Here is a 12,394-nt window from a genome sequence, read left to right as displayed (position 1 = left end):
CCTGCTCACGCTGAGCCCCGACCCTGCTCACGCTGAGCCCCGACCCTGCTCACGCTGAGCCCCGACCCTGCTCACACACTGAGCCCTGACCCTCCTCACACACTGAGCCCCGACCCTGCTCACGCTGAGCCCCGACCCTGCTCACACACTGAGCCCCGACCCTGCTCACACACTGAGCCCCGACCCTGCTCATGCTGAGCCCCGACCCTGCTCACACACTGAGCCCCGACCCTGCTCACGCTGAGCCCCGACCCGCTGAGCCCCGACCCTGCTCACACACTGAGCCCTGACCCTCCTCACACACTGAGCCCCGACCCTGCTCACGCTGAGCCCCGACCCTGCTCACACACTGAGCCCTGACCCTGCTCACACGCTGAGCCCTGACCCTTGTCACACACTGTGGACATAAACTGGTCTCATCTCCAGATAAGGGGGTGTCTAATATGGTTTACTGTAATTATGGTCAGTCTCATTTCCACTCATTTTGACACAATATTAGATTCCTCTGATTATGCAACTTATATTTAAAGGGGGTTTCTTGTTTGTAGCAAATCAGGACTAGATGATCATTGGTCTAATTCAATCAATTCCATCCCTTTTGCTGTGATTGGCTCAGAGATGGGAGTCCTAAGCCAACATGTGTTGATAAGACCTAAGGAGAGGCTGTGGCTTCTGGGAAGAATGCAGTCTCTCTGTTCCACTCGTCTGTTACCAACAAGCATGAGCTTTCTGGTGGAACCAAGACACAGGAGTCTCAGGCTGCAACCTCACTAAGGGTGGCAGAGGGGAGACACAGAGAGAACCTGGGTCTGCTGATGTCATTCATTCAACCTGCCCCGAAGCCAGCCCTGCTTCCTGCTTGTGAGATGATATACTTAATCGTGTAAAAACGTTTGATATGGGAGTTTTCTTATCTGCAGATGGAGCACTGTGGTTCTCTGCTTCACCCTGCCATGGAGACGCTGGCTGTCCCAGACGCCCCCTCCAGGGCAAGCTGGTCTTGCCTGCACTGGGTAGGACAGTAAGCACGTTGCCCCTCATAGGCGGGAATGTTGCCTCTTCCAGGCAGGAGTTTCCCATCTTTAGTGAGATAAGCACAGACCCAGATAATTACATGCAATGCCCCTGGAAAAGCTGTCGTTAATTGTGATGGCAATAAAGTGCCTTGCCAGCACGTTAAGCTAATTTCTTGAAAGTGCTTGGATCCCAGATTATTAATAATGTTCAAATTCCATTTGAACCATTCAGGAAATGTGCCTCCAGCACATTGCCACAGGTTGCTGCTTTCCTCTGAATCAACAGTCTTCCCAAATGCAAATGTGCATTTTTTGTTTTTCCTTATGTGTAGACCACCCCTGGAAGCTGTTACAATGAGTTTTGTGTGAGCAAGAGTAACTCCATTTTGGACATGCACAAAGAACTTAGCAGACGACACCCAGGGAGCCACTGCTGTTGCCCTGGTAATTGGGTATAACTAGCTACATGCCAAAGGTCTGCTACTGAAGATGTGAGGATGTCAGGGTCACCGGCTGGCTGCCCCGTAAGGTGACATCAGGAAGGTGCTCAGAACTGCATAAGAACTAAGGACTTTTGCAGCTCAGAGAGCCAGTCTCAACTGAGAGGTGACCATGCTGCCACTCTGCTCTGAGAACCCTCCACTCTGCTCCGCTCCGCTCGGACAGAACCTCTGCTGGACTGACCTCCTGGACCAGCCACCCTTCCTCACTCCTCAGGACTCTGATTGGCTTTGGGATGGTTCATTGCTCTAGTCCCCCCACCCCCCCTTTATTGTATGACTCTGTGTGCTTCACTGTGTGGTGTGTTGATGGCTGATGTCTGAGTAAAGAGCATATTGAAAGTCATGTAAGATCTTGCGTCTCTGTGCTTCGCTCCTGCTGCAGCTACCAGGTAGTCAGTGCCGAGTAGACCTGGGGGTCTGAGAGTCTCTTGGGGGTCAGTCCCCTTGACTTGCAGAAAGAGACTGCAGCACGGTCTGTGAGCCTAGCAGTCGCTCATAACACCCTAGAAAATAATTAAAGTCACAGAGCCCAATAAATACTTAAACAGATTGTGGTTTTAATTAAAAACTTCTGCAAAAGCTGCAGCTGCAAGCCTCTCTTCCCAAACAGGCGTACTGGTGACAGAATTTGGGCTGAAGTATCTGAGACTAGAAATCTTTACAAATGCTAATGGATTCTGATGGTTACCTATACCATAGTGTGTAGGGGGAGGGTAGGAAGTAAAGAGACAGTTAAGGGCAGGGCCAAGGTTGTTCCCTCTGTGGGGAAGGCAGGACACAAGCATGTAGGGGCATGTGCAGCAGAACGTCTCATCTGGACCCAACTGGGCAAAGCAATAATGATGGTTAATTCTAGGTATTGTTGAAAAAAGTAATCGCTCGTTTCTGAGCACTACTTAAGTGCTAGGTACTAGGAGCTTTGCGTGCATTGACTCATTTACTCCTCACAGCAACCCAATAAAATTGGCATTCTTATATATGCTTTTTTCTAAGGCACAGAGAGGTTAGGTAACTTGGCCAAGGTCACACAGCTGGTACATGCTGAGTCTGACGCTAGAATCTTTCCACCTAACCACTACGTAGCGTGTGTATGAGGGGGAGGAAAGATGGGAGGTGGAAGGGGTTTATAAATAGGGACTGGCTTCCCAGAGGAGTGAGCTTTCTGCTGGAAATTCCAAAAGCCGCATTTGAGAATGATGGGAACCCTGTGTGAATGTGTGGGGGGGAGCGGAGGGGAGGAGACTGGACTGCAGAAGCTGAAAGGTGGGAAGTGCTGAGTGTTCAGGAGATTCTGGCTAGAGAACAGCCGTGGGGAGGGTCTCCTGAGCAGGCTGCATGGGCATATTTGATGCCCTCCTGGGCCCTGGTTCTTCTACTTTCAGGGGCCCTCGCACATCCATTAAATCACCCAGTGCCACGTTAAATACAAGGCACATACAACTCTGAATGCAGCGAGTGCCACTGAACCTTAATCAACATCCATCACTTCCAACTGTGCAGTTTTCTTTCCCTCTCTTCGAGCCAACAGATTTTACTTTTCAAATCTCGGGCCTTTTCTAGGTCTCCTATCAAGTCTCCCAACAGGGCTCGAAGAGAAAGGGGAAGGTGTAGAAGTACGTTGCGTCTCAGGAGGACTAAGCTCATGGGTTCGTGCCAAGGACTATTCGTTCATCGAGTACTCAGAGGGTGACTATATTGTGCCCCGGGCGCTAGAAACACAAGGGGTGCGAAGTGGGGGCTGTGCCTGTGGCAGGCAAGGGAGGAGGCTGCAGACTCCTGGGACACAGGCTTGGTGCGCATGGGTAGGAAAACTTCGGTGCCTTGCGTAAGCTTCCCCCTCTTCCGAACACTGCGCGGTCGGATTGCAGAGCCCTGGCAGCGCAGGCTCCAGCCTCAGACCACCTCGCCCAGTTCCCCCAGTCTTCACCCCGGGTCTCGGCGCCCGGCAGGCGGTATCCAGCAGGGGGCGCGCGCGAACCAGACCTGGGCCCGAGAGACTTTGAACAGAGCTAGCGCGGAGCTAGTGCCGGGATCCACTGGGTTTCGACCCGCCCCACCATTGGGACCGTCGGGGTCCGCAACGTCGAAGTTAGAGGTCGTTCCGCAAAAAGCTATCCCAAGCTCCAGCTCTCGGCCTCTGGGTCTGTCTAGGGTTCGGACTCCAGCCTAGTCAAAAAGCCTTAGCCGGGATTCTACAGATTACGAATCTGCCCCCCTCCCCGCCGCGCTGGAGGCTTGGCACCTTGTGTCTTGCCTCTCCCCACACCTATTTCCACCCACCTGATTAAAGGCCTGTTTCTTTAACGATCAAAGGCGTGGGCGGCGGCAGGGGTGGTGTCATCGCTCCCGATTCCCCAGCCTCTCAGTAACTGTACCATTATTAACATTATAGTCATTAAACCGCTCCTGCGCGGCTGGCGGCGCCGGTCGACATGCGCTCAATCTTCTAGCTGAGCTCGGAGGCTGAACCCAGAGTTGTGGCTCCCACCCCAGGCTTCAGCGGACCTTACCCGGGGCGACTTGGCTGCAGGCTTCAGGGACAGGCACTGGGCTCTCCAGGGTCGAAGGCCGGGGTAAGGGCTGTCTTTCCCCCGGGCAAGCTCGGGGGACAAAAGCGCTCGCTGGAGAGTGGGCGGGAGCCCCAGGGCCCCCGGGAGCCAGCGTCCTCGCCGGGGGACCATCGCGCCCTTAACCTCCGTCCTGGCACCTGCAGCCCTGTCTCCCTGCCAAATTCCCCTGGCTTTTGCAGCCCCGGCAAGAAAACAAGGAAAGGGGGTCTTTCTTGGTCCGCCGATCCCGGGGCTTCTCGGGAAGCTGGCAGGGCGGGTCCCTGAGGCCCAGGAAGCGCTCCGCGGAGAGTGAGCGAGCCCATTCTCCACCCTCTGCCTTACACTCCCTCAACCCTTCCAAGTTGTCCTCCGCCCGCCCGCCTCTCCGTCTGCCTTGTAAAAAGAGCTAGAAGAGAGGTGACAATTGGGTGGAGAGTCTACGAGCCTTGCGCTCCCAGCCAGAGCCTCGGTCCCTGTCGCGGCGCCAGGCGCCCCGCCCCCGCCCGGTAAAGTCTGCAGGACCCACTCTCCTTCCTCGCTGCTCCCAGACCCTCTCTCTCCCAGACCCTTCTTCCCGGGCCAAGGCTTTCGGAACCGCACCTTCAGGTTTCCCAACGCGCGGACAACACTCTCAGGACGCCCCTCTTCCTCCGTAGACAAAGAGGCTTTGCCAGGTCTGCGGACTGCTCCACTCCCCGGCACCGCCAGGCCCAAACCGCTGGGACTCACTCACGAACTAGGGACCCACTCCATCTGTCCTGCCGCAGGGTGAAGATGCCCTCATTGCTCCGCCGCCCTCCCCCTGAGTCGGCTGTGGGGACCACAGGCCCAAGTAGATGGAATGAAGTTCTGAGTTCTGAATTCTGGGCTGAGCAAGATGCGCGGGTCCCAGCCCGCTCCGCCGCCTGTAGCGGCTGCAGGAGGAGGAGAGAGGAAGGGACGCCGAACGTGCGTGCGCCAGTCTGTTCGTATTTAATTTACAAAGGATCCTCCGAACCCCGGTTGGGTTGTCTCTTTAGATGCTGCGCTCCTCGCCGGTCTCTCTCCTCCACCTCCCCAGCTCACTGAAATGCTCAACACTCAGATCGCGAAACTGAGCTCAGAGGCCCCCAACCCGCGCCACCGCCAGAAACAACCCCCCTCCACGGCGTGTGGTGAGGGCTGGGTGCCTAGGGCGCCCTGGAGAGCTCAGTGTCTAGGAAAAGGAACGGGGTAGGCGGGGGCTTTGCGTGTGTCCAGGAGCCCGTACCCTTTGCCCAATTCTGACCAGCAACTCTGTCTCCAGGGCCGCAGTGCGCAGAGCAGGGAGACAGGAATCGAGTTTTAGCCTGGACAGTCCCGCGCTTCCACCTCCTTGTCGCTAAAAGACATGTCGGGTCTCGCCAGAGGCAGGGAGCGAGAGTCGGGAACAGCGAGTATTGGAGTCTGCTGAGGCCGGCTGTTGTGTGAGCGTGTGAGACAGTGGGGCGGTGACCAGCGGCGCAGGACTGTGGGAAGCCGTGTGTGGGTTTGGCGGCGTGTTCGCTTGTGAAGCTGTGAAGATATTGGCGGGGGAATGGGAGGAAGAGAGGTGCTCGGACCTTAAGTTCCCAGCTCACAATGCTCAAGAGGAGCAGGCGTTCTGCACCCATCCTGTACCATCCAATGTCTGCTAAAGCCCCGAGGCCCCCCACTCGCCTCTAGCTGGCTAGACCTGAGGGGGAGGCGTTGGGTGCTCTCAGGTAGGCTTCCTGGGGGCGGAGGCTGACACCCGCGCGCCCCGCCCCGCCCCGCCCCACCGGGCAGTGCGCACAAGCTGAAGCGTTGGGCGGTGGGCTTCAGTACTACTTTAGCCACAAAAGATGAGACGTGACTATTCGGGTTTAAGAGGCTGGACAGGGGCGGAGGTGGGCTGGGGAGAGGGCATCGCTTTCCCGTGCGCCCCGCAGGGCGATGCGTTCTCGTTTTCGGGTTGAACAGGCCTGGGGCAGGGGAGACCTGGGCTTGTATCTGCCCAGATTCAGGCAAAAATGGCAGGGAGGGTGAGGCGCTCTGCTAACACTATCAATTATGCATCGTGTTGAACATGGCTTCGGGGAGGAGGCGGCTAGCAGGGGTGTAGGAGAGTGGGAGGGGTGCGGGAAGGAAGGGTCCGCGCGAGCGCGCAGCGGGTCCCACTCAAGGTCTCTCTGCTCCACAACCTGCATTTGCAAAAAGAGTTTAAAGGCAAAGACCTCCTTCAGTCGTGGTTGCCTTCCCCCAAATTCCTCAAAGATGGTTTGTCTCGTGTGTTGAGGGGCATAAAAGCGACTCGCATTTAATTAGCAGCGAAGCTCAGGGGCCCTGGCGCAACCTGCGCTTGAGGGTGAGGGCGCGTGAATGTGTGTGCCTGCGAGAGGGAGAGAATGGTGAATGTCCCGGGTGAAGGTGTGCCTTTGAAAATGTGTGTGAACGTGGCGGGAGCTCAGCATATCGACGCGATTATTACATGATGATGGATAATTCTAACATGTGAAAGTCGACTGGTGGAGGGTGGGGAGGGTCTGTGCTAATGTGTTTGAACGTGGGGGGATCGGTGTAATATGGGACAGTGGCAATGTCTGCAGATGGGTTAGTGGAGGAGATGTGGGTTATGGGGTTGCGGTGAACTGGGATGAGCCGAGACGAGGACGGTGGGCGTGGGGACCCCAACGTGTCTCCTTCAGGGGAAGAGCCTCTATAGCTTTAACAAATGTAGACGGATGCGGGAGGTGGGAGAGGCTGTGCGCGTCCCTGCCGAGCCGAGCCGGGAGCGCGCGAGGACTCTTTTCAGTCTGCAGCCAGCGAGAGGTGGGGAAACAGACGCGAAAGGAAAGACTGAAGTGGGACCTCAGGATCAAGGGAGTCCCCAAACTTACCCTTTTTCTGCTCCTCCTCCATCTTCCCTACAGTCTCAGCAACAGATGTGGGAAGCCCCCTGGGGCTGTCGTCCTGGCTCCGAGACATCGGGTCTGGAGAAGGAGTTGAAGCCCGAGGCAGCACTCGGGGAGTCTGCGAGCAGCGGGTAAGCCGCGGGACCGCCACACAACCTCGATCCAGGTGGGGGAGACCCCGCCTAGGGTGCTGGACCCGGCCAGTGCGGTCGGCCTAGACCCGGAAGAGAAAGGGAGGGGCCCTCCCCTGGGAGCAAAGGCAGAGTGGGGTACAAGGGTTCCCAGAGACGGCGATGTGGGAGGGGCTCTGCTGCACCTGCCTGAAGCCCCAGGTGCGAGCAGGCATTCTGTGTGTAAGTGCGTTTAAGAAGGTTTTATTGGAGGGAGGGCCCTTGGCATCGTAGAGCTGCAAAAAAGGGGCAGAATCTCGAACCTTCTCTCCTACTTCCTTTGCAAGTGTCAGCCCCCATGACCCATCAGCAGGGGACCCGTCTGCCCCCCCTTCCCCTGACAGCTGCCTGGGCTCTGGGAACGGGGAGAGATCTTTAGTGACATTCCCCCAATGCTTTTGGTCCATGCCTAGAGTAGGACCTGCTTTCTCAGACGAAGACTGACTGAGCAGCCCTGGTTCTCCTCTGACGGGAGCTGCAACTCAGAGCGGGCAGCTTCGGTCGCAGCGGGAGAGGGGCCTGCGAGTCTGCTTCCCTGGGTGCCATGGCTCTTGCTAAGTTCTCCGCGTTGCTGATCCGCTGGGATTTCAGTCTCAGTAGAGGGCTGTGTGCACGCGCCAGCGCTTGTGTCCCTGTGTGTGGGTCGATTTGCGTGAAGACTGGTATCCTTGTATCTGTCAGTTCCCACAGTGAACAGGGAAAAGGTTTGCACCGTGGTGGGGAACGCTGTAGACATGCTGGGCTCAGGTGAGAACAATGAAGTCTCAGAGTGTATTGTGTCTGTCTCTGGGTGCGTTTGTGTGTCTACGAAAAGTGTTGTGAACCGCTAAAGCCCTGCAGAAGTTGGCGGTTTGGTGGCGGTGCTTGGACGTATTTGTATTGTTGTGCGCCCGTATGGGCGTGTGTGCGAGTGCTGTGCGTTGGCCAAAGAGCTCGAGGGAGCACAGCAGTCACGGACAAAAATGCTCTTTGCGTGTATCCCTTTCACGAGATTAAACAAAGGCTTAGAAATACAGACGAGGGTCAGTGCAGAGCCCAGGGCAGACCGGCGAGTGGCCGAGCCTGTGCAGAAGGACCGACGCCACGGTGAGGGCAGAGGCAGGGAAAAAAGAGCCAGGTAGGAGGTCCCTGGAAAAGGAAGTTGGGGCCCTGAGAGGGGACATGCATTGGATCCCAAGGCTTACTGAGCTCTACCGGTGCGCAAGACAGGCTCCTGGACACAGGTTATCGGAGTCCTGGGGCCTATGCTAGACTGGTTTGCGGAGGCAGAGCTTGGTGGGGGAAGGAAATTGGGGCTCGGTAAGTCACGTTCTCCCCTCTTCTCCCGCTTCCACCTGCAGGATCCGCTATGGTGCCCCTGCCCGCCGTGTGGCTGGCCTGGGCGCTGCTAGGAGTGGCGGGAGCTTGCCCAGAGCCGTGCGCCTGCGTGGACAAATACGCGCACCAGTTCGCCGACTGCGCGTACAAGGAGCTGAGCGAGGTGCCCGAAGGACTGCCGGCCAATGTGACCACGCTCAGTCTGTCGGCCAACAAAATCACGGTGCTGCGGCGCGGGGCCTTCGCCGACGTCACGCAGGTCACGTCGCTGTGGCTGGCGCACAATGAGGTGCGCACGGTGGAGCTGGGCTCGCTGGCCGTGCTGAGCCAGCTCAAGAACCTCGACCTGAGCCACAACCTCATATCCAGCTTCCCATGGAGCGATCTGCGTAACCTGAGCGCGCTGCAGCTGCTCAAAATGAACCACAACCGCCTGGGCTCGCTGCCCCGGGACGCACTCGGTGCGTTGCCCGACTTGCGCTCCCTGCGCATCAACAACAACCGGCTGCGTACACTGGCTCCTGGCACCTTCGACGCTCTAAGCGCGCTGTCACATCTGCAACTCTATCATAACCCCTTCCATTGCAGTTGCAGCCTTGTGTGGCTGCAGGCATGGGCCGCCAGCACCCGGGTCTCGCTACCGGAGCCCGACTCCATTGCGTGCGCCACGCCTCCCGCGCTGCAGGGAGTTCCGGTGCACCGCCTGCCGGCCTTGGCCTGTGCACCGCCCAGCGTGAGTCTGAGTGCCGAGCCGCCGCTGGGGGTGCCGGGTAGCCCCCTGCGCGCCGGCCTGGCGCTCTTCTTACATTGCCTCGCAGAAGGACACCCTACGCCCCGCCTGCAATGGCAACTTCAGATCCCGGGTGGTACCGTAGTCTTAGAGCCGCCGGTCCCGAGCGGGGAGGACGAGGACGGGCCAGAAGACGGGGAGGGGGAAGGAGATGGAGACGGGCCGGCGCAGACAGAGGCTCCAACCCCGAGTCCGGCACCCGCTTGGCCCGCGCCCCCAGCCACCCCACGCTTCCTGGCACTCACAAATGGCTCCCTGTTGGTGCCCCTCCTGAGTGCCAAAGAAGCAGGCGTCTACACGTGCCGTGCCCACAACGAGCTGGGCGCCAACTCCACCTCAGTACGCGTGGCAGTGGCGGCTGCCGGGCCCCCAAAGCACGCTTCTGGCGCAGGGGGAGACCCGGATGGGCAGGCGCCGACCTCCGAGCGCAAGTCCACAGCTAAAGGCCGGGGCAACAGCGTCCTGCCCTCCAAGCCCGAGGGCAAAATCAAAGGTCCGGTCCAGGGTAGCGTCCTTGGGGAGACGGAGGCGGGGCCGGAGGAGGAGGCAGGAGAGGGAGAGGAGGTGGGAGACCAGGTCTCTGCAGACCCGGTGGAGGAGCAGCGCTGTGGCCACGGGGACCCCTCGCGGTACGTGTCCAACCACGCGTTCAACCAGAGCGCCGACCTGAAGCCACACGTCTTTGAGCTGGGCGTTATCGCGCTGGATGTGGCAGAGCGCGAGGCGCGGGTGCAGCTGACGCCGCTGGCGGCGCGCTGGGGTCCTGGACCTGGCGGGCCTGGAGGAGCGGGTCGGCAGGGGCGGCGGCTCCTGCGCCTGCTCTATCTGTGCCCGGCGGGGGGCGGCTCAGCAGTGCAGTGGTCACGCGTGGAGGAGGGTGTTAACGCCTATTGGTTCCGCGGCCTGCGGCCTGGCACCAACTACTCCGTGTGTCTGGCGCTGGCAGGGGAAGCCTGCCACGTGCAAGTAGTGTTCGCCACCAAGAAGGAGTTGCCTTCGCTGCTGGTTATCGTAGGGGTGAGCGTGTTCCTGCTGGTGCTGGCCACCGTACCTCTGCTGGGCGCCGCCTGCTGCCATCTGCTGGCCAAACACCCGGGAAAGCCTTACCGGCTGATCCTGCGGCCCCAGGCGCCCGACCCCATGGAGAAGCGCATCGCCGCCGACTTCGACCCTCGTGCTTCCTACCTCGAGTCCGAGAAAAGCTACGCGGCAGGCGGCGAAGCCGGCGGCGAGGAGCCAGAGCAGGCTCCTGGCGAGGGCCTTGGCGAAGACGCGGAGCAGGAGGACCCAGGTGGGGCCTTGCAAAGAGAGGAGAGCCTGGCGACCTGCTCACTGGTGGGGTCCCAGTCCAAGGCCAACCAAGAGGAGTTCGAGGCGAGCTCCGAGTACAGTGATCGGCTGCCCCTGGGTGCCGAGGCGGTCAACATTGCCGAGGAGATTAACGGCAACTACAGGCAGACAGCCGGCTGAACCCCCTGCCCGCCCGGCGCGCCCGGCCCGCCCATTCTCATCCCCCACCTTGGGTGCCTGGGAACGGAAGCCTAGGGCTGGCAGGATTTATGGCCCCCTCACTTACTCCGCCCCCTTACTACCCCCCACCTTGACTCCTGGGGACTTATCGTGGGGAGTGGGACGATTTCACCAGTCCCCTGCAATCCATTATCGTCATTGTCCTTGAGGACTGAATCCCCATCCAGCAAGCACAGTTCCTGCTCCACTCTCCCGTGTAAGACCACCGCTGACCGTGAGGCGAAATCCACGCCTCTTCATTCCCACGCAATTGTTATCTTCGAAATCCCCTCCGAAACCCGCCCCACTGTGGGCCCTGGAGCCAGAAATGGGAGAAGACTTTGGAAACGTCTGGCGGTAACGCTGTGGCTCGGGCGTCGGCCGGGGACCCCCAGCAGACGTCCTAAGCTTGGAGCTTTGTAGGGTCCCTCTTAGACCCCTACTCTGCCCTTTCCCGGGTGCATGTCCCAGAAGCCAGGGTTCGGTGACAACTCCCTAATTTTTAGTTTCAAAACCCCCTTGCGACTGGGACCCAAACTCTTCTGTTGCCCCCCCTCTCCACCCCACTCGGCTTCTGACCGGCTGGCTGGAGCGAAGCCCGGTGCCTGGGGCGCCTCTCAGCTCCGCGCTCCGATTTTCATATTTTCGTTGTTTTCAAAGACAGCGACACTCCTGGTCTGGTGCTAACACTTTTCCCAGCCTTTGGGAAAACGTGTGTGTGTGTGTGTGTGTGTGTGTGTGTGTGTGTGTGTGTGTGTGTAGGGTGGTGTGGTCCGTTTTCTTTCGCGCTCTCTCCTGACTTACAGCGCATCGGAACCCGGCCCTTTTTCCGCCCGAGGGTGCGGGCTTGCTCCCGGGCCAATTTCGTTAGGGGTTGATTGGGGTTACCGGAGATCGGTGCACTCGACAGCTCCGCTTCCGCTGCTGCCCGGGGCCCAGACTTCAGCTCGAGAAGCGCAGGGGCCATCGGAGCCGATTGTGGCCTCCCGGGCAGGGTCCCTCGTGAGGGCGCGAGACCTGGTTCCCACAAAGCCTGCGCATGGCGGGGTCCGGATGGGGAAGAGCCCCTCGACCCTAGCGTCTCCCCGCCCCGCCTCTCCTTCCGCGACAATATATTTGCCTGGCGTGTAGTCCTAGCCGAGCGTGCTCTGTAGGAAAAAAGTCTGTGTCTTGTAATGTGTGACCGTGTAGTGTGGCGGGGGGGCGGGAGGGGGGGAAAGGTGGGGAGGGTGGACGCGCTGCGGCGACTCGCGCGGGGGTCCTTTTTTGGTCCTTGAAGGAAAGCGTCGGGGTTGGGGTGGGGGTTTTCGGGCGTGTGGACCAGCCCTGTACACGGGGCGCAGCACAAGTGCGGCCCGGGGGGGTGGGGGGTGGGGGGCGCCGGGCCGCGCCCTTTTCTAAAGGCTTCAGTATGTGCAGTCAATAAAACAATTGATTTGAACTGGGCTCGGTGACTCTTTGTCAGGGGACAGAGGGAGGAAGCCTGGGGGGTGCAGGAAGAAATCGGAGAAGAAGGAGCTCCGAGGCCCCTCCCGTCGGGATCCTTTGTGAGATCTCGTGTTTGACTGTCCTGTGATTTTGCCAGGTGTTTACACCCGGGCCCACTCCTGGTGCTTCCAGCTCCGGGGTGGAGGGGCAAAGCCACGTGG

At 59.2% G+C, this 12,394-nt stretch overlaps 1 protein-coding gene across 7 annotated transcripts; it reads left to right on the top strand.

Annotated features, from left to right (window-relative positions):
• The first annotated feature begins 3,936 nt into the window (after positions 1 to 3,936).
• ISLR2 (immunoglobulin superfamily containing leucine rich repeat 2) lies at positions 3,937 to 12,186 on the top strand. Of its 7 annotated transcripts, none has more exons than XM_019736046.3 (3): positions 3,937 to 4,092; positions 6,978 to 7,090; positions 8,470 to 11,936. In XM_019736046.3, the coding sequence occupies exon 3, from the start codon at positions 8,478 to 8,480 to the stop codon at positions 10,704 to 10,706; it is 2,229 nt and encodes a 742-aa protein (XP_019591605.2). In that variant the 5' UTR covers positions 3,937 to 4,092; positions 6,978 to 7,090; positions 8,470 to 8,477; the 3' UTR covers positions 10,707 to 11,936. The 7 variants fall into 7 exon arrangements, with proteins under 7 accessions (XP_019591605.2, XP_088652965.1, XP_019591606.2 ...); XM_088796839.1 differs by lacking the exon at positions 3,937 to 4,092 and adding an exon at positions 4,724 to 4,742 and having other exon boundaries at positions 8,470 to 11,946; XM_019736047.3 differs by lacking the exon at positions 3,937 to 4,092 and adding an exon at positions 5,650 to 5,789 and having other exon boundaries at positions 8,470 to 11,946.
• The last annotated feature ends 208 nt before the right edge of the window (positions 12,187 to 12,394 follow it).

Source organism: Rhinolophus sinicus, chromosome 3, assembly GCF_057876585.1.
Source record: "Rhinolophus sinicus isolate RSI-liver-muscle chromosome 3, RSI-T2T, whole genome shotgun sequence".
Lineage (NCBI taxonomy): Eukaryota > Metazoa > Chordata > Mammalia > Chiroptera > Rhinolophidae > Rhinolophus > Rhinolophus sinicus.
Note: the sequence above shows the minus strand (reverse complement) of the source record. Positions and strands in the feature narration are given on the sequence as shown.